At 42.5% G+C, this 23225-nt stretch overlaps 1 protein-coding gene across 1 annotated transcript in view; it reads right to left on the bottom strand.

The window, feature by feature from the left end:
• Positions 1-1429: 1429 nt before the first annotated feature.
• LOC126088330 (uncharacterized protein DDB_G0271670-like) overlaps positions 1430-23225 on the bottom strand; it is an 85990-nt gene continuing 64194 nt past the window's right edge. Inside the window, exons 2-3 of the mRNA XM_049906463.1 lie at positions 3819-5370; positions 1430-1544 (exon numbers count right to left, since the gene is read on the bottom strand). Of these exons, the coding sequence (XP_049762420.1) occupies positions 1430-1544; positions 3819-5370 (1667 nt within the window). The remainder of the gene's footprint in view (positions 1545-3818; positions 5371-23225) is intronic.

Below are 23225 nucleotides of genomic sequence, written 5' to 3'. Positions count from 1 at the left end.
TCAAGAAAGCTAACAGATCAGTGCGTTACCTGCAAATACATGCCAGGCAGATTCAAAGAGAAGAGAAGAGAAACCTGTAGGACGAGGAGTATCAGTATGGAGGATTTTAAAATTGAGGTAAGCTAATTACATGTGGAAGTACGAGAAGAAAATCTTCAAACCTCATTTTCCCTGTTTTACATTTTTTGTTGTTGTTAGAAGCATTTTCTGAAAAAGGCTATGTGCTAATGCTATGAAAATTTCAGGAGCTATTTGCAATGTGTTTATGGTTGCTGTCTCCCTGGAATTAAAAAATACAAGATCCTGCAGTTACATTCTGATTTTTAGATGGTTGTACATAGAAAAAAAGTTAATTTTGGATGTGCAAAATTAAAAACTCCATTAATGATACAATTTGTACCATAAATTAATAACTTAAGTTTAGTGGTCTTACAACCTTCTCAGGACACTACAATCAAATTCACACATTAATTGCACGATTAGTATTTGAATTATGGCTTTTTATAAAAAAAAGAGACAATAAAAAAATTAAAAATTAAATCCTGCATATTTTATTATGTTTTTCCGTTAAAGCAAAGCTCTTTTGCTTTACATGTGCAAAACTTTAGATTTGCACATTTATAAATCTGGCTGTAGTAGTTTTTAAATAAATGTTTACTTTTTCCATTACTTCCCCCCTCAAAAGTGTTCGTGCAGCAACGCATATTACATTAGCCAAGTAGACACCAAAAAGTAGATTAACCAAATTATGAATAAATTGGTTGGCAGTTGCGGCATCATTAGTCCAAAGACTGTTTTGCTGCGGCTTTCCAAGATGTTCTATGCTGTGCAAGCCTCGTCGTCTCTGAGTAACTACTGCAGCCTACATCATCCCAAATCTGCTTACTGTATTCATACCTTGATCTCCCTCTATGATTTTAACCCCCACAGTTCCATCCAGTAGTAAACTGGTGATCTCTTTACGTCTTAGAAAGTGGCCTATCAACTGATCCCTTATTTTGGTCAAGTTGTGGCACAAATTTCTTGTCTCCCCAATTCTGTTCATTACCTCCAGATTAGTTACGTGATCAACCTATCTAATTTCAGCATTCCTCTGTAGCATCACATTTCAAAAGCTTCTATTCTCTTCCTGTTTAAACTGTTTATTCTCTATGTTTAACTTCCATACATGGCTACACTTCACACAAATACTTTCAGAAACATATTCCTGACACTTAAATCTATACTTGATGTTAAATTTCTCTTTGTCAGTAATGATAAGATGGATAGTTTTTATGATGCACTCACTCAGTGATGTAGTTGTTAGAGTAAAGGACAAGGACAGTGTTCTGCTCATGGGTGATTTTAATGCCAGGATTGGAAATTGAACAGAAGGGTATGAGAAAAGGTTATGGGTAAATTTGGAGAGGATATGGAGGCCAGTATGGGCTTAGTAATCACAAACTCCTTTTTTAAACATAAGAACATTCTCCGGTATACTTGGGAAGGCAGGGGAACCAAATCTGTCATTGACTATATAATAACAGATCAGGAATTCAGGAAGGCTGTGAGGGACACACGTGTATTCAGGGGATTCTTTGATGACAATGATCACTATTTAATCTGCAGTGAAATTGGTACTGTGAGGCCAAAAGCGCAGAAGGTCAGGTCCATATGTAGGAGGATAAGAGTGGAGAAACTTCAGGGTAAGGCAATCAGGCATAAGTACATAACAGAAAGGTACCAGTTAGTTGAATGTAGTCAATTACAGTCATTGGAAAAGGAATGGACAATGTACAGGGACACAGTACTAGAAGTGGCTAAATAATGTCTTTGAACAGTAGTGCATAAAGGTAGGATGAAGCAAACAGCTTGGTGGAATGACACAGTCAAGGCAGCCCGTAAAAGGAAAAAGAAGGTGTATCAAAAATGGCTACATACTAGAACTCAAGTAGACAGAGAAAGTTATGTTGAAGAAAGAAACAAAGCCAAACAGATAATTGCAGCATCCAAGAAGAAATCTTGGGAAGACTTTGGAAACAGGTTGGAGACTTTGGGTCAAGCTGCTGTTAAACCATTCTGGAGTGTAATTAGCAGCCTTCGAAAGGGAGGTAAGAAGGAAATGACAAGTATTTTGGACAGGTCAGGCAAACTGCTGGTTAATCATGTTGATGCCTTGGGCGGATGGAGGGAATATTTTAAAGAGGTGCTCAATGTAGGTAAAAATACGATCAATAGTGTTTCAGATTTCAATGTACAGTGGGATAGAAATGATGATGGAAATAGGATCACACTTGAGAAAGTGGAGAAAATGGTCAATAGATTGCAGTGCAATAAAGCGGCTGGGGTGGATAAAATTAAAATGGAACTCATCAAATACAGTGGAATGTCAGGTGTTAAATGGCTACACAGGATAATTGAAATGGTGTGGGAGTTGGGACAGGTTCCATCAGACTGGACAAAAGCAGTAATCACACCAATCTTTAAACATGGAAACAGAAAAGATTGTAACAACTACAGAGGTATCTCTTTAATCAGCGTTGTGGGTAAAATCTTCTCAGGTATTGTTGAAAGGAAAGTGCGAGTATTAGTTGAGGACAAATTGGATGAAAATCAGTGTGGGTTTAGGCCTCTTAGAGGTTGTCAGGACCAGATCTTTAGCTTACGGCATGTAATGGAGAAGTGTTATGAGTGGAACAGGGAATTGTATCTATGCTTTATAGATGTAGAAAAGGTATATGACTACATTCCTAGGAGGAAGTTATTGTCTGTTCCACGAGATTATGGAATAGGAGGCAAACTTTTGCAAGCAATTAAAGGTCTGTACATAGATAGTCAGGCAGCAGTTAGAGTTGACAGTAAATTGAGTTCATGGTTCAGAGTAGTTTCAGGGGTAAGACAAGGCTGCAACCTGTCTCCATTGTTGTTCATATTATTTATGGATCATATGTTGAAAACAATATACTGTCTGGGTGAGATTAAGAAATGTGAACGCAAAATAAGCAGTCTCGATTGTGAGTATAACTTAGTTGTGATGGCAGATTCGATTGAAAGTTTGCAAAGTAATATTTCAGAGCTAGATCAGAAATGTAAGGACTATGGTATGAAGATTAGCATCTCCAAAACGAAAGTAATGTCAGTGGGAAAGAGAGATAAATGGACTGAGTGCCAAATAGGAGGAACAAAGTTAGAACAGGTGGACGGTTTCAAGTACTTAGGATGCATATTCTCACAGGATGGCAACATAGTGAAAGAACTGGAAGCGAGGTGTAGCAAAGCTAATGTAGTGAGCGCTCAGCTACGATCTACTCTCTTCTGCAAGAAGGAAGTCAGTACCAAGACTAAGTTACCTGTGCACCGTTCAATCTTTCAACCAACTTTGTTGTATGGGAGTGAAAGCTGGGTGGATTCAGGCTACCTTACCAATAAGGTTGAGGTTACGGATATGGAAGTAGCTAGGATAATTGCAGGTACTAGTAGATGGGAACAATGGCAGGAGGGTGTCCACAACGAGGAAATCGAAGAAAAACTGGGAATGAACTCTATAGATGTAGCAGTCAGGGTGAACAGGCTTAGATGGTGGGGTCATGTTACACGCATGGGAGAATCAAGGTTACCCAAGAGACTCATGGGTTCAGCAGTAGAGGGTAGGAGGAATTGGGGTAGACAAAGAAGAAGATACCTGGATTCGGTTAAGAATGATTTTGAAGTAATAGGCTTAACATCAGAAGAGGCACCAATGTTAGCACTGAATAGGGGGATCATGGAGGAATTTTATAAGGGGGACTATGCTCCAGACTGAACCCTGAAAGGCATAATCAGCATTAAAAGATGATGACAATGACGACGACGACGACGACGACGACAATGACGACGACGACGACGACGACGACGACGACAATGACGACGACAATGACGACGACAATGACGACGACGACGACGACAATGACGACGACGACGACGACGACAATGACGACGACGACGACGACGACGACGACAATGACGACGACGACGACAATGACGACGACGACGACGACGACGACGACAATGACGACGACGACGACGACGACGACAATGACGACGACGACGACGACAATGACGACGACGACGACGACAATGACGACGACGACAATGACGACGACGACGACGACAATGACGACGACGACGACGACAATGACGACGACGACGACGACAATGACGACGACGACGACGACAATGACGACGACGACGACGACAATGACGACGACGACGACGACAATGACGACGACGACGACGACAATGACGACGACGACGACGACGACAATGACGACGACGACGACGACAATGACGACAATGACGACGACGACGACAATGACGACGACGACGACGACAATGACGACGACGACGACGACAATGACGACGACGACGACGACGACGACAATGACGACGACGACGACGACGACGACGACGACGACGACGACGACGACAATGACGACGACGACGACGACGACGACAATGACGACGACGACGACGACGACGACGACAATGACGACGACGACAATGACGACGACGACAATGACGACGACGACGACGACAATGACGACGACGACGACGACGACGACGACAATGACGACGACGACGACGACGACAATGACGACGACGACGACGACAATGACGACGACGACGACGACAATGACGACGACGACGACGACAATGACGACGACGACGACGACAATGACGACGACGACGACGACAATGACGACGACGACGACGACGACGACGACAATGACGACGACGACGACGACAATGACGACGACGACGACGACAATGACGACGACGACGACGACAATGACGACGATGACGACGACAATGACGACGATGACGACGACAATGACGACGACGACGACGACAATGACGACGATGACGACGACAATGACGACGACGACGACGACGACGACGACAATGACGACGACGACGACGACGACGACGACAATGACGACGACGACAATGACGACGACGACGACGACGACAATGACGACGACGACGACGACGACAATGACGACGACGACGACGACGACAATGACGACGACGACGACGACGACAATGACGACGACGACGACAATGACGACGACGACGACAATGACGACGACGACGACAATGACGACGACGACGACAATGACGACGACGACGACAATGACGACGACGACGACAATGACGACGACGACGACGACGACGACAATGACGACGACGACGACAATGACGACGACGACGACGACGACAATGACGACGACGACAATGACGACGACGACGACGACGACAATGACGACGACAATGACGACGACGACGACGACAATGACGACGACGACGACGACAATGACGACGACGACGACGACGACAATGATGAATGCTTTCCTTGCCACAGCCATTCTACATTTTATATCTTCTCTATTTTGACAATCAGCAGTTATTTTGCTTCCCAAATAGCAAAACTTGTCTAGTACTTTAAGTGTCTCATTTCCTAATCTAATTCCTCACCATCACCTGATTTTATTTTACTACATTCCATTATCATTGTCTTGCTTTTGTTGATGTCCATCGTACATCATCCTCACACACAGCTACTGCACCCAAGCCAGTTACGCTGCAGAGCTATGGACAGGGAGTGACAGTTTCTGACAAACAGTTACGCCAAGACTCCCTGATCTGCGATATTGTGGCTTTGCCTCCCTATTTGGACAAATATGCATTTGCCCAATGCACCATCCTCGAGCCCCTATCCAGATCTACAGAGGAAGCTATCTGCCCAATCATCAGTCATGAGTTGCTGAATTCCAGATCCCTCTCATATCTCTGGCATCATCTCTGTTATATGATTGAGACGCATCATATGCCAGACGCTACACTTTGGACCATCTGGTTGCTCAAACTTCCTACAGAAGTTCTAATTCACTTTCTCCATTTAACTTCAGCCCCACTGGATGATAAACTGAAGATCGCAGACCAGGTTTACAACATCCTGCTATCCCTGCGTGCCCTGTTTCATTTGACCTGGGGTGATAAAACAATGTTTCAGTTGGGTGCGAGCATGTGTGGCTTGTCAACATGCAAAAGTAGGATGTCATGCAGTTCACCAAGGGTACATTTGATGTGACAAAAAGAAGATTTCAACATAAATACATTGATATCGTCTGGCCCTTACTCCCTCAGGCCACATTCGTTAAATACTGTCTGCCATTGACAGGTTTACCCACTGGGTAGAGGTAATTCTACCTCACTACTATCACACCTGATGTAGTGGCCCTTGCCCATTTATTAATTTGGATCTCGCGCTTCAGCTGCCCAGCTTTTATCACCATTGACCAGGGGTGCCAGTTTGAGTCCACCCTCTTTCAGGAGCTTTGTGAACTGTGTGGGGTGAAACTATTTAGGACAACAGCATACCACCCCCCAAAGCAAAAGGCTTATCGAATGCTGGCGGTGAATGCTTAAATCTTCACTGATGTGCCATGGAGGTGAGTGAGCCGATGCCTTACCATGGGCAATGTTAGGCATTCAGGCCGCATACAAAGAGGAGCTTCACACATCTCTGGCAGAAGTACTATACAGAGAACCCCTCACATTCCCAGCAGAGCTAGTCGAGCCTTCACTCCCTCCAGACCTAATCTGCGACTTGACATTTGTCAGGCATGTTAAGGAGCTAATCACTAACATTTGCATGCTCCCTCCTCGGTCGCACTCACTTCCTCCCATATTCCTGCATAAGCACTTGGCGGCATGCACTCACGTCATGATCTGCGATGACACCATCTGACCGGCACTCAGCCCTCCACACTCAGGCCTGCACAGAGTCATATTGAACCGTAACAACATGTTCAAAGTGATCATTAACCGCACAACTCAAACTGTATCTGTCTGTCACCTCAAACCGGCATGGTCTCTGGGAGAACTGCCCAATACCCCATCCAGTCAGCCCCCTACCTCTGTTACATTTGCTTTTAGGAAGCTTTATTTTTCGAGTGCTCTTAATAGTGTTCCATAGATTCCGTGTTTGTTTTGAATACAGTCAGAGAGAGTCCCTGTAGTCAACCATAGTGCCACTAGTGCTAGAGTTTGTTTTCAATACAGTCCAGAGACAGGTAGTGCTATTTTCATTGTTTTCTACAAGAAGTGGCTAGCAACCACAGTTTAGTGAATAAGCAGCCGCCTTTAGTGAATTAGCAGTCTAGTTAAAGGTTGATTAACTCTCTTCAGTAAATTGTTTCCTTAGGATGGATAGGATGTGTGACTGCTGTGTACGGACGCAGGAGGAGCTGGCCACTGTTCGCGAACAGCTGAGCGTGTTGATGGCCGCGGTCAGCCGTCTTCAGGCTGCTGCCTCTGAGTGTAGCGGCAGTGGGGAGTCTGGTGCATCGCAAGGTACACCACAGGTGTTACATGCTTCACCCACTGTCCCTGCTGTCGAGACATTTTCGCGGGTACCGGGCGCGGTTGGGCCACCCTCTCCCCAAGGGGAGTGGCAGGTTCAGCGGCGTTCGCGGCGCACGAGGCGGAAGGTCAATGTGGAGGCTGGCCGTGTGGCATCGCCCGCTCTGCCTGTGAGGGGACATGTGGCTGCTCCTTCAGCAAGGTCCGAGCAGGCACACGGGGGGAGGGGTTTATTAGTTATTGGGAGCTCCAACGTTAGGCGGGTGATGGAGCCCCTTAGGGAAATAGCGAGAAGGTCGGGGAAGAAGGCCAGTGTTCACTCTGTCTGCTTGCCGGGGGGTCTCATCCGAGATGTGGAGGAGGCCCTACCGGCGGCGATAGAGAGCACTGGGTGCACTCAACTGCAAATTGTTGCTCATGTCGGCACCAATGACTCCTGCCGTCTGGGTTCAGAGGTCATCCTCAGTTCGTACAGGCGGTTGGCGGAATTGGTGAAGACGGAAAGCCTCGCTCGCGGGGTGGAATCAGAGCTAACTATTTGTAGTATCGTTCCCAGAACCGATCGCGGTCCTCTGGTTTGGAGCCGAGTGGAAGGCTTAAACCAGAGGCTCAGACGATTCTGCGGAGATCTGGGGTGCAAATTTCTCGACCTCCGCTATCGGGTGGAGAAATGTAGGGTCCCCCTGAATAGGTCAGGCGTGCACTATACGCCGGAAGCGGCTACAAGGGTAGCGGAGTACGTGTGGAGTGCACAGGGGGGTTTTTTAGGTTAGAGAATCCCCTCCCTAGGCCCGACAAGACGCCTCCTGAGACGCGGCAAGATAGGAGTAGGCAAAATGCAACAGGGAATAACAATATTAATGTGCTAATAGTAAACTGCAGGAGCGTCTATAGAAAGGTCCCAGAACTGCTCTCATTAATAAATGATCACAACGCCCATATAGTACTAGGGACAGAAAGTTGGCTGAAACCAGACGTAAACAGTAACGAAATCCTAAACTCAGATTGGAATGTATACCGCAGAGACAGGCTGAACAGTGAAGGGGGAGGCGTGTTTATAGCGGTAAGAAGTGCAATAGTATCTAAGGAAATTGACGGAGATCCGAAATGTGAAATGATTTGGGTGAAGGTCGCGGTTAAAGCAGGCTCAGACATGGTAATTGGATGTCTCTATAGGCCCCCTGGCTCAGCAGCTGTTGTGGCTGAGCACCTGAAGGATAATTTGGAAAATATTTCGAGTAGATTTACCCACCATGTTATAGTTCTGGGTGGAGATTTTAATTTGCCGGATATAGACTGGGAGACTCAGACGTTCATAACGGGTGGCAGGGACAAAGAATCCAGTGAAATTTTTTTAAGTGCTTTATCTGAAAACTACCTTGAGCAGTTAAACAGAGAACCGACTCGTGGCGATAACATATTAGACCTTCTGGTGACAAACAGACCCGAACTATTTGAAAAAGTTAACGCAGAACAGGGAATCAGCGATCATAAAGCGGTTACGGCATCGATGATTTCAGCCGTAAATAGGAATATTAAAAAGGGTAGGAAGATTTTTCTGTTTAGAAAAAGTGACAAAAAGCAGATTTCAGAGTACCTGTTGGCTCAACACAAAAGTTTTGTCTCAAGTACTGATAGTGTTGAGGATCAGTGGACAAAGTTCAAAACCATCGTACAATATGCGTTAGATGAGTATGTGCCAAGCAAGATCGTAAGAGATGGAAAAGAGCTACCGTGGTTCAACAACCGAGTTAGAAAACTGCTGCGGAAGTAAAGGGAACTTCACAGCAAACATAAACATAGCCAAAGCCTTGCAGACAAACAAAAATTACGTGAAGCGAAATGTAGTGTGAAGAGAGCTATGCGAGAGGCATTCAATGAATTCGAAAGTAAAGTTCTATGTACTGACTTGGCAGAAAATCCTAAGAAATTTTGGTCTTATGTCAAAGCGGTAGGTGGATCAAAACAAAATGTCCAGACACTCTGTGACCAAAATGGTACTGAAACAGAGGATGACAGACTAAAGGCCGAAATACTAAATGTCTTTTTCCAAAGTTGTTTCACAGAGGAAGATTGCACTGTAGTTCCTTCTCTAGACTGTCGCACAGATGACAAAATGGTAGATATCGAAATAGACGACAGAGGGATAGAGAAACAATTAAAATCGCTCAAAAGAGGAAAGGCCTCTGGACCTGATGGGATACCAGTTCAATTTTACACAGAGTACGCGAAGGAACTTGCCCCCCTTCTTGCAGCGGTGTACTGTAGGTCTCTAGAAGAGCGTAGCGTTCCAAAGGATTGGAAAAGGGCACAGGTCATCCCCGTTTTCAAAAAGGGACGTCGAACAGATGTGCAGAACTATAGACCTATATCTCTAACGTCAATCAGTTGTAGAATTTTGGAACACGTATTGTGTTCGAGTATAATGACTTTTCTGGAGACTAGAAATCTACTCTGTAGGAATCAGCATGGATTTCGAAAAAGACTGTCATGTGAAACCCAGCTCGCGCTATTCGTCCACGAGACTCAGAGGGCCATAGACACGGGTTCACAGGTAGATGCCGTGTTTCTTGACTTCCGCAAGGCGTTCGATACAGTTCCCCACAGTCGTTTATTGAACAAAGTAAGAGCATATGGACTATCAGACCAATTGTGTGATTGGATTGAGGAGTTCCTAGATAACAGGACGCAGCATGTTATTCTCAATGGAGAGAAGTCTTCTGAAGTAAGAGTAATTTCAGGTGTGCCGCAGGGGAGTGTCATAGGACCGTTGCTATTCACAATATACATAAATGACCTGGTGGATGACATCGGAAGTTCACTGAGGCTTTTTGCAGATGATACTGTGGTGTATCGAGAGGTTGTAACAGTGGAAAATTGTACTGAAATGCAGGAGGATCTGCAGCGAATTGATGCATGGTGCAGGGAATGGCAACTGAATCTCAATGTAGACAAGTGTAATGTGCTGCGAATACACAGAAAGATAGATCCTTTATCATTTAGCTACAAAATAGCAGGTCAGCAACTGGAAGCAGTTAATACCATAAATTATCTGGGAGTACGCATTAGGAGTGATTTAAAATGGAATGATCATATAATGTTGATTGTCGGTAAAGCAGATGCCAGACAGATTCATTGGAAGAATCCTAAGGAAATGCAATCCGAAAACAAAGGAAGTAGGTTACAGTACGCTTGTTCGCCCACTGCTTGAATACTGCTCAGCAGTGTGGGATCCGTACCAGATAGGGTTGATACAAGACAGAGAGAAGATCCAACGGAGAGCAGCGCGCTTCGTTACAGGATCATTTAGTAATCGCGAAAGTGTTACGGAGATGATAGATAAACTCCAGTGGAAGACTCTGCAGGAGAGACGCTCAGTAGCTCGGTACGGGCTTTTGTCAAAGTTTCGAGAACATACCTTCACCGAAGAGTGAAGCAGTATATTGCTCCCTCCTACGTATATCTCGCGAAGAGACCATGAGGATAAAATCAGAGAGATTAGAGCCCACACAGAGGCATCTTCTTTCCACGAACAATACGAGACTGGAATAGAAGGGAGAACCGATAGAGGTACTGAAGGTACCCTCCGCCACACACCGTCAAGTGGCTTGCGGAGTATGGATGTAGATGTAGATGTAGATGTACACATGCCGTGCACGAACCATCTCCTGATGGTCTGTGGGTGAGTGACAACCATTCCTGCATGTGTGACGTTACCTACTCCCAGTCATGTGACAGGGCTACAGGTGTGTGTGACATCCCCCTACAGAGTGATGCATGTGATGCATGTGATGACTGCCCCCTCCTACTGTCAGCTCCTCCCCCCCCTCCCCCTCACCTCTCCACTGTTAGGATTTAGTGACATATCAGGGGCCAGCCTTGGAATGTGTGGCATTGCCGACGATGACTCGTGTGGAGATTCTGTCAACCCCTATACAGAAGTGGTCGTTAATGTCAACACTGATATCATTTGTAGTTCAAAAGTGTTTTTGTTGTGCATCATGATAACGTGTTTGTATTTTACAAACAAGCCACCTTCCCCAATGACAACTTGACCCACATTCACCTTCTCCAATATGTCCCCTTGCCTGTTGGTACTGACCCATTAGTGGTGAAAATTCTTCATACCACTACAGGCATTCAGGTTCACTACGCTGGCTTCTCACAATCCACCGCCCCCTCCCTGGACTCCTTCACTGCTGTACGAGGATTCACCCGGACCATCCGGACGCCCTCGCTGGCTTTACTAATGTAATGTGATGTAATGTATTGTTTCTGTTTAAACCCCTCTCCCTCTCCCCCTCCCCCCTGGGTGCTTTGTATACCCTCATATTTGTGTTTGTTCTCCACACTTAAAAGGGGGGGGGGGGTGGTTCTAAGTTGCTGGTAACATCTTTGTTTGGCAAACTCTTTGTGAGCAGTCTATGGTTGCATGTGAAATGGAAAACAGGTGTACCAAGAATCAAGAGATGTATATATCTGTATATGTGCTCTTTGGACCAATAAAATAGTGCTTATTACATGTGGTATAATCTACATCATTGGATCCAGCAATCCTACAACACTAAACACATACATACATACATACATACATACATACATTTTTATAGCATGTGTGGTTACCTTTGTTTTGTGAGCCAATTTTAAATAAATAAAGCTTATTATGCTGACCAAATATATACTCAAGTTACCTATGAAAACCATGTGTAAATTTGTCTAGTAGTTTTGGAGATTAGTGTGTTTACATATAGACAGTGGTTTTACAGATTCATTATTAGTGTATATAGTTTTGATCAAGGGCCTCTAGAGCTACTGATACCCTGCTTTTGTTTACACCATCAGTAACATTCCCAACAAGAATAGGAGATATTGCAACAACAATTGATGAATTATTTTTTAATTGAATTGTCTTTTGCAAAAGATTTATAAGGACCATAATATATAGTACATTTGACTATGACTGGCACGCAGGAGTAACCAGGCACCCCAGTAAATCCACTTTAATTAAGGAGGAAAGGTAAATTTCATAGAATCTTAATTGCTGACTCACTCTCTCAAATCAAGGATGAAAAATGTCAAGAAATTCACTGAGACACACAGTAGATGAGAAATTTAATCATATCCTAAAAAAATTCTTACCACACTTTGAATCCAGTTTTCCTATTCAATGAGTCAGAGATAATTATAGTAGAAGCAGATAGAAAGAATGGTTAATGCATGGGATTAAAGTTTCATGTGTTAGGAGGAGAGAACTTTAACACAGAGGACTACTGCTAATAAGACTTAAAAAGGCATTACAAGCAGTATTGCAACATTCTTGAACAGGTCATCAAAAACCCAACAACCATGCAGTACACACAAAAGGAGTCCAAAAACAAAGATAATTAGGAGTACTATTAAGCATGAAATGAATAAAATAAGCAAGGCAAATGATAATCAATTCAAATTACTGGCCTCTAAATTCAACGATTTTGATGTGGATAGTGGAGGTTTGCTAAAAAAGAGATTAATAGAGCTGTGTATGAAATTATTTTATTAATTAACATAACTGGCTTTCTTTACAATGGCTGACTTTTCACATACAACAAAATTGGTTACAAAGAATACTATTACTGCGCTCACATAAATAAACTCTATGCACTAGTGATCAGAATGTGAGCATAAACAAGAACTGCGAACCCATGCAGATGCAACTATGCAAAACCTTTCTAACAGAACACTCCCCAACAGTAGCTGATGAACTATGGTCCATCAAAGGTAGACTCATTAGATTTACTTTAACAGGCATTGCATACTCCACCAATAGATACCAGTTTTGCCAAATTGCCTATTAGACACATCACAAAATCATGAGGTCACTAAAAAACAGTAACTCTTCTATCTATGATGTCATTTCAAATACAGTATTAGAATTTTGTGCAGATTTGGCAACACACTACTTGCATCATCTTACTTACCAAGTGACAAATCTTTTCTGGGAGACTGAATATTTAATAGAAACACCCATTTACAAAACTCACAATAAGGAATTGATTTAATGTTGTGCTTTGGGGCATACTGTCCTGTATACCTGGAAGCACACCATTATTTAATCACGCCAAGAAAAACTGGGATGTTGCAATTGATTTCTAAATATAGGCTCAAAATTGTTTTGAGAAAGTAGTTTACAATGTAGTGTCTAACCACTTCAGTTTGGTTACATGAAGGCTACTCTGTGGACACATTTATTTATAATTTCACAAAAATTGATCTGGTAGAAATGAACAAGAAAAATTACCTATGGGTCTTTCTGTGATGCCATCTTATTTTTATAACTCCGCCTGGGGTCAGTTGCCTTGTAACAGCCACTGCCGGTCCCAAGCCCGGATAGAGGAGGGGGGTTGGGCATTGGGCTAACAACCCAGTCCTGTAAAAAAGTCTGTTACGAAAAACATACTTGCCTCTGACGTGGATGGATACAATGGAATACGAAAATTGCAAAGGACAAACAGCACACGATTTAGAAATTTTAATTTTGGATCTTGGAATGTTCAGAGCCTGTATAGACCAGGAACCATCCAGACTATGGTCTCAGAAATTAGCTGATATAAACTGGACCTGGCGGCAGTACAAGAGACAAGATGGCTAGGAGAAGGAACTCGCAGAGAGGATGGATACACACTATTCTACGGCGGACATGTAGATAAACACACATTTGGCACTGGTTTTGTAATACACAAAAAAGCAGCAAATTCAGTGAAGGAATTCAAAGCTGTTAACAAGAGAATATCCTACATAGTACTTTGAAACCAAATGTCAGATGTCACATTCATCAATGTTCATGCCCCAACTGAAGATAAAACAGATGAGGAAAAGGAAGAGTTCTATGACCAACTAGAACAAACAACTGAGAGCACACCAACTAGAAATATCAGGATAGTGCTGGGAGATTTTAATGGAAAAGCAGGAAAAGAATAATTCTACATACCAACTATAGGAAGGCACAGTTTGCATGATGAGACCAATGAGAATGATCAGAGAATGATCACCTTAGTTATCTCAAGGAACCTGAGAGTAAGTTAGACTTACTTCAAACACAAGACAATACATAAAGGAACAGGGTGTTCACTGGATGGAAGAACCACCAACCAGATAGATCACATCTTGGTTGACCAGCGCTATAGCCATAGAGTCATGGATGTCAGGTCGTATAGAGGAGCCGACTGTGCGTCAGACCACTTCCTCATTGTGCGCAAGCTTAAACTCATGTTCACCTATATGCATAAGAAGAAGGGGACACTAGAACCTGCTTTGAATGCTGAGAAACTACAAAAAAGTGCCATTAAAGAACAATATGCTATAGAAATCAAAAACCGTTTTGAGATCCTAGAGACCCTAGAACCAAGAGAGAACATGGAGGAAAGGTGGAAAGAAATAAAGTCCACGGTACTAAGTGTAGCGGAGGATATATTGGGAAGAAAGAAGATAATGAAGAAGAGGAAATTGTTCAACGAGACATGCCAGAAGGCTACAGAAAAGTGAAGGAAGATGAGAGAGAAGTGGCTAGCTGGCAGGAAGAATGAGCAGACAAGGGAACATTTTATCAACATCAGAAGGGAGGCAAAGCGAATCCTAAGAGCAGAGAAGAGAAGAGAATATATCTAACCAGTTTGCTAGAACAAGTTGAGGCAGAGAGCCAATACAAGAACTCAAGGCAATTCTTCCAATACATAAAAAATCGGAAATGTGGATTTCAGAGCCCAACTTTTTTCATTAGAGATAAGAATGGCAACATGATAAATGACAAGGAAACAATTGTAAAAGAAGGAAAGAATACTTCTCAGAACTGTTGAATCGCCCAGACCAAGATGAGATATTACCTGCAAACACTACGGAAGAAAGGAAAGATGAAGAATGGGAAGTTAGTGAAGAAGACGTGAAAATCGCAATCAAAGGACTCAGAAACAACAAAGCCCCAGGGGAGGACAGAATAACTTCAGAATTAATCAAGGAGGGTGGTGAGACTTTACACTTGGAGATATATAAACTGACCAGTTGATATGGGAGAAGGAGACATTGCCAGAAGAATGGAAATTGGCTATAATACACCCAATATACAAGAAGGGAAGCAAAATGGACTGTGGTAACTACACAGGAATCAGCTTGTTGTATGTAACATATAAGGTGCTGTCCATCATTGTCCTCAGAAAATTGCGACCATTCATAGAGAACAACATACAGGAGTTTGGCTTTCGATCAAACCGACTGACAATAGATCATGTTTTCACACTAAGACAATTGTATGAAAAACATTGGGAATATGATAAAGATATCTACAGCCTGTTCGTTGATTTTTAACGTGCATATGACAGCATCCATAGGAATAGTCTATACAATGCAATGTGGGACTTCAGAATCCCTGAGAAGCTAGTGAGCATGTTGCAAGCTTGTATGGAAGGGTCAAAGGCAGCAGTACGTTTCCGAGGAGCCACATCAGAAACATTTGAGATTGAGACAGGCCTCAGACATGTGTTCTGTTCAATCTCGTCTTAGAGAAAGTAATAGAAGAGTGTAGGCAACAGACGTGGGCTGGAGTAGAGATGGACGGTAACTTCAATTGTCACACATATGCAGGTGATATAGTACTATTCAGTGAATCAAAGAATGAGTTGAAAGAAATGTACCAGAAAATGGACAGTTATGCACAGAAGGTAGGACTCAATGTGAATCGAGACAAAACAGAGTTCATGCAATTAGGAAGAAGACAAGAGCAGATAGAATTTCTTGAGATAGATGGCAAGAGGTTCAAGAGAGTAGACCAGTTCAGATACTTGGGATCATGGTTTACCACAGACAACAACATAATAATTAACATGTAGGAAAGAATAGCAGTGGGAATGAAATGTATGCATACCCTCAGAGAGACACTTGGCTCTAAATCAATCTTGGTAACCACTAAAATGAAAATCTACAACACAGTGATATGCCCAGCAGTAATGTATGGTTCAAAACACGGAGCATGACTAAGCGAGAAAGGGAAAAACTATTAATATTTAAAAGAAGAGTAATGAAGATATGGGGACCAGTTTTAGATAATGGAGGAGGAAAATGAAATTTGCCTTCTTATGCAACAACCAACAATGCTACAGAAGATAAAGAGCAAAAGGATACAATGGGTGGGCCATGTAGCCCGTATGCCAGATGGAAGACAGGCAAAGATGGCACTAGTGGGGAAACCAAACACCCCATTGGACGACCAAGGCAGTGCTGGATGGATGACCTGGTGAAGGACCTAGCAGACCAGAGAACTGAAGACACCTGGTGGAACTGGGCACAAAACAGCGAGGCATGGAGGCAGTAGATGGAAGCAGTGTGTGGTCTGTAGGGCCTGTGATCGCTGAATATCTGTCTGTCAATCAATCATCTTATCTTTATAGTGGTAAACAGAGCGTCACAAACACAACAGGAATAAAGTTTAGAAATTTCTCTCACTAAGCTGACCCACAGACAATATTGCTAGCATACACTGAATTTTTCACTCACTCCTGTCCTATGGTTTAATATTTTTTGGAAAGGCTGGTAAGGTCAAAGAAATATTTGTTCTAGAGATGCATGCAATACAGTAAGAATATTGGATAAAGTTGTTATCTGAACGTTTTGCAAAAGCCTCTACAGAAACCAATGGATTCTTACACTTTCATGTTCATACATCATCTCCCCAATTGTATTTGTGATCAATAACAAGGGAAATTTGCAATGAAGAGTGAATTTGAGAACTAAAATACCAGGAGTAAAAATAATCTGCATATAACATGGTTCAGAGGAAACTTATATATTCTGGTACAAATGTCTATACCACATTGCTGGTAGAAGCCTGACAGCAAATCTAAAATTTCTGGATATTAAAAAATATTTCATTAACACACACACACACACACACACACACACACACACACACACACACACACACACACACACACACACAGACAGACAGACAGAGTATTTTCATTGTGCCTGTCCGCAACTCAATGTATCATCTTTTTGGTGAGAAGTAATCTATTTTTTCCTTATATTGTTAATACAACATAATATATGGACTTTCAGGACTCCACTTTTTCTCCATTACTGAAGCATAATAAAATTAAACACCTGCAGCCATTGTTTTGATAATATTTTATTATATTTCAGTTAGTTTTGGTGACTCAATGCACCACTTTTGGGCCTTAGCTGACACCGAGGGAATGAGCTAGAATCGTATACATGATTCCATCAACTGCCTTCTGCAGAATGCTGTAAAAGCTTTTTCCACTATTCTACGGAAGACGGTTAATAGATATAGGCCTCTAAGGGGATTGCTTTTTGATCTGAGTCCACCCCCATCCTCATCAGTTAAGGCCTGAAGATGGTGCATTCAGCTACCAAAATGGGCTGTACTATAATAAAATATCAAAACAATGGCTGTAGATGTTTCATTTTAGTACATGTGTGAATGGCCAAAGTCCCATAAGTCATAATGTGTGGTCAGTATGCTCTACAGAATTAGCTAGCAATACCAGCTTCTGCTGGTCACGTACAACTTTACTTGTTTCATGTCCCTGAAAACTATTTCATAGAACCTATGGAACTACAAGTAAGAATGAAAAGTGTTCTGCAAAATGTTCATTGAAACTATGGCTCTATACAATGAAAAATGATGAATTGTCTGTGAAAAAAATTTAAGATGTTCAATCTGCTGAGAAAGAATAAGTAAAAATAATGATGATGCTATGGTATCCAAGAGACCCAAGTAAAAACAGAAATATTGTGCAGCAATTATCTGAAATTAAGATTTCATGAAATATCGCATTTTAATGACAATACAAAACTGTCATTACCCAGATTCTTAACTTCTATTCTTTGGAAAAAAAATTAAATTAACTTTACTTTAAACAGGAAAAAATTCATTAAGGCTGAAATATGTTAAGTGTTACTTAAAAATATTGATATAAGACAAACTAAATGTATGATAATATATGCAACTGAAATGCTTCTTGTTACCTGAACAGATATGATTAGCAGCAACAGCATTTAAAATCACTGCCCTCTCTTCATCTCTGTCACTATTTGCTGCTGCATTGCTTCTTAGGTTATTGCTTCTTTGTATCATTCTCTGCAAATTAAGCATTACTTGATAACTCATGGTTTGATAGAAAGGTGACAAGCAAACACAGGAAAGCCGAGAAATGAAAGTACAGACACTGAGTAATGTGACGTGATAGATAATGTTAACGACAGGAATGACTGGGTTGGTGGTGGTGGTCGAGGCAGGGGAGGGGGAGGGGGGGGGGAGAGGAGGGAAACTGTTGTGCAGAATCAAACAATGGAAAATCCAGGGTGGAATAACAATGGTATTGAAAGGACAGAGTCCTACTCACCCCAATAGAGGCACTGAGTCACAGTGCCTTATTAATATCACAACAAAATATAAAATACAGCCTTGTTTCCAATTTATTTTATAAAATCAAAATAGTGTCTCTTATGAGAAATTTCAAATATTTAATTTACTAACTTATATTGTGCTCATTTTATGACATGGCTCAACATCTATATTTTTGAAAAACAGTTAATTTTTTGTCACTTTTGTAAACATATTTTACTTCCATAATATTTTTGAAGTATTGTCCTGTGTAAAAGACATGAACTAATTTTGTTCAAATACAAAATTAAAGTGTGAATAGTATTCAATTGAATTATCAAATGTTCTGGATATACTCTGATATTCTGGGACCAGTATTTATTACTGTGCTCAAGTACAGATCATGAAACATTGTTATGAATGGTCTGAACAAAATGTTTCTATGTACAAAGTTTTGTTTTGCAAATGTTTGTGATATGTCCACTAAATTGGAAGAAATGCAAATAAAAGGTTTATATGAAAAAATTAATGAATTATATTTCAGTCACAACTGAAGACAGCCTTGTACCAACTTCTACTTTCATTGAAGTTATCAACTTGACAACAACTCTAGATGCTGATGCCAACTGCAAGGTAAACAAATTAAGCTTCAATATAAAGTTATCTTCTTAACACATTTCTATAATATCGCAGTATAGTGTTGCTCACTTATGTGCAATAACTTTGGACTTTTAACACAGAGTACTGATTATTATGGGGGAAGTTTGTAAACTACAAGACAGTGACTTATACTGTGTTCAGTTTAGAGCTTTACATCAACAGAAACAACCTTTGCTTTTTATGAAAAATGAAAGTAACTTTTTTGAGAAGTGCTGGTGGTGTTGACAACGTCCCTCTGATATCTGACAATGTTCTCTGACTCCCAGTCTTCTGGGTGACTGGTAATAAATACAGCCTGTTCACATAAAAGTAAGATTCCATTCAACATACTGTCACACAGACACAGTGGAATGTTATTCAATTTCATAACATATACTGCACTGAGTGCAGTTCCACTGAACCGGTTTGCATCATCGTGTGGAGTCTGGTCAGGCCATGCATGAACAGTTTCCCTCTACATCACATTCAGTACGTAAGAGCTCATCCATCATAGCTCTCAGATCAGTAGTGTCACATAAATACCAAAATTTTGATGATAATTATTTTCACCCCAGCTCACAGGCTATCACCCTTTTGGTATGAGCAACCAGCTACGTAGTTTTCTATCACAGATTATTCTACACAACCATGGAATTTCCAATGGTAACTCCAAGTTAATCACATTACTGAGCCATCTTTATGAACACACCGACACCACTAGTGACATTTTTCTGTCAACCTCAGCCACTAACAAACATTACATGGCAAAGACAGTATCACTCCAGTGACTAGCTGAGACACTGGAATGGCAGCTGTGTCCAGTTATTTATGATGAATGTCTAGGCACCAGGATACCTTCTCAACTCTTGAGATGCCTCCAAACATTCAATGATGCCAACCTCATGCCTGATCACACCCTTGGACACTGGATCATGGAGGTACTACTTCAGCTGCAACTAGCAATGACGTTGTATGAGAATGAGACATTAGAACGAACTAATTTTGGAAGAGACTTCTAGCCATGTTATATCAACAGTGCTCTATACCTTGGACAAAAATGAACAGCTCTGCCTCAGTCACAGATCATGTCATGACATGCAGCAAGCAGCTCAAGCAAACAAAGTTAGCATGGACACCGTCAAGTATGATGTCACTCACAACTGTCTGAGTAGAGACCTCCAAACAGTCAAAACAAACATCTGGCCAGCTGTCTACACTTCTTGCTCAGACAACATATGGCCACACATCTATTGTGTTTCATGTGCATTTTGACAAACATGCTACTGTACAGCTCCTTGTGAACACCCAAACAAGAAGAACAATCCATGATAGGTGCACTGGATTGCTGCACTAGTGCAAGCCATCTGCCGCCTCAGCACAAGCCAAGCCAGCTGCACATCAACCCCATCTGAGGGCAGTAGACTCTACATCCTAGGTCATATGTGCAATCAATATTTTCTTGTTGACACAGGGTCCGAAGTGAGTAGCAAGACCTCATGTGCAAACACCATCAGACTGATTGATTGAGAGGGGTATGAACCAAACGGTGATCAGTCCCGAGATTCCAAAGCGAGTTACAGAAGAAAAAAATGTGGTGTCACCGCCAGACACCACACTTGCTAGGTGGTAGCCTTTAAATCGTCCGCGGTCCGTTAGTATACTTCGGACCCACATGTCGCCACTGTCAGTGATTGCAGACCGAGCGCCGCCACACGGCAGGTCTAGAGACACTTCCTAGCACTCATCCCAGTTGTACAGCAGACTTTGCTAGCGATGCTACACTGAAAAATACGCTCTCATTTGCAGAGACGATAGTTAGCATAGCCTTCAGCTACGTCATTTGCTATGACCTAGCAAGGCGCCATTACCAGTGTATATTGAGATTGCACTTATGTATCATCAAGAGCGATGTACAACAATTATGGATTAAAGTTAAGTATTCCAGCAACTACGTTCTTTTCTTACTAGACTCAACTACTTTACTGTTCCAGACCTCACGCCACAGTCTGCGTGAGATTAACGCGTGCTTTTCGGCATCCTCGCATAGTGACTTGGCTGTCTTGCCAAGTCACAACAAAAAAGGTCTGCTAAAGAGAACATATCCAGTCAGGAGAGTCAAATTATAAAGTAATGAACATAAAACACACACAGTAAAAGCATAAAAGGTGAGGCCAAATCTAAAAACTGGAAAACGGGGGGTGTCATGAGGTCACAGACTGAGAATACTATAAAAGAAGTCTCAGCGACAACCAACCCACCCCTGCTCCAAGACTAAAGGAGAACCTTATATCTGGAAATAAACACCACATTCACGGAGGAAACCGAGGACCAGTTCGAACATTTGTATAACATCTGCTAATATTAAATTTCAGGAATCAGGAAGACTATACGTAGCACAAAGGGCCAAAAGAAGGGGACATTCCACCAATATGTGAGACATCGTCAGCCTGGCTCCACAACCACATTGTTGTGGTGGATTGTTGTATCGGAGGAAACTGGTTGAGCCAGGTATGACCAATGTGTAAAGGGCATGAAACCTTGGACTCCTCCTGAGAGGAGTGGAAAGAAGAGTGCCAAACTGTAGTAGACTCCTTGATTGTGCAGAGTTTACTAGTATGAGCCAGTAGCACTCCAGATGGCATTCCACTGTTGGGCAAAGAGAGATTTGATGTAGATCCCCATATCCACAGCTGGAATCATGAAAGGAAATTGGGGGGTAAGTATCTGCTTCTCTAACCAAACAGACAGCCAATTCATTCCCTGGGATGCCCACATGACTTGGGACCCAGAGAAAGATGACTGAACAGGCAGAGAGAAGGTCATGGATAGCAGAGACCAAAAGATGATGAGAGTAGCATCGATCAATAGGCTGAAGGCTACTCATGGAGTCTGAACAAATTACGACACTGTGGAGGGACGCCTGAGAAACAAAAATGAGGGCCCTGTGAATGGCTAGAAGCTCTGCTGTGAACACACTACATGATCATGGCAATAAATGGTGCTCGAAGCCAGTAGGAGATGTGAAAGTGTATCCCACCATATCAATCGTCTTAAACCCATCTGTGTAAAAGATGGTGTCACCCTGGAACTCTGCAAGAATGGCACATACAAGACGCTGATAAACCATACGAGCAACAGAGACCTTAGGACCCCGGAATAGATTGGTTCTAATCCATGGTCTAGGCATCATCCAAGGGGGGAGGGGGTGGGGGTAAGGGAGGAAAGACACGGGGTGCAGTCCAGTGAGTGAAGATGGAGATCCGATGGGGGGTAGTGAGACGCATGGCAACCAGCAATCCCATCCATGGGTGGGTGTTAGGAGGGAGACATCCCTCATTGGCAAAGATCACAGGGTACACAGGATGGTTAGGGAATTCATGAATAGTGATTGTGTAAGAAACAAGGAGTTGGCTCCATCAGATGTGTAGAGGGCAAATACAAACTTCTGTGAGGAGACTGTCAACAGGACTAGTGCAAAAGGCACCACTAGCCAGACACACCCCTTGAAGACAGACAGGGTCAAGGAGTTTCAAAGTGGAAGGAGCTGCTGAGCCATAAACCTGACGACCATAATCTAGTCTGGACAAGACCAGGGCACAGTTAAGATGGAGAAGAGTGGAACAGTCTGCACTCGGAGAGGTGTGGGCCAGGAGGTGGAGAGCGTTAAGCTGCTTCTTACCTATAGTCTTTAGGTGGCAAATGTGGGGCAGCCACGTCAGCTTGTTATCAAAAATAAGGGCCAAGAAACGGGACTGGGCTACAACATCGAGGAACTGGTTGCCTAAAAAAAAGTTCTGGATCAGGGTGTACTGTGGATTGACAACAAAAA

This window comes from Schistocerca cancellata, chromosome 6 (genome assembly GCF_023864275.1).
Source record: "Schistocerca cancellata isolate TAMUIC-IGC-003103 chromosome 6, iqSchCanc2.1, whole genome shotgun sequence".
NCBI classification, from domain to species: domain Eukaryota; kingdom Metazoa; phylum Arthropoda; class Insecta; order Orthoptera; family Acrididae; genus Schistocerca; species Schistocerca cancellata.
The sequence above is the reverse complement of the archived record's forward strand: the minus strand, read 5'-3'. Positions and strand labels throughout refer to the sequence as shown.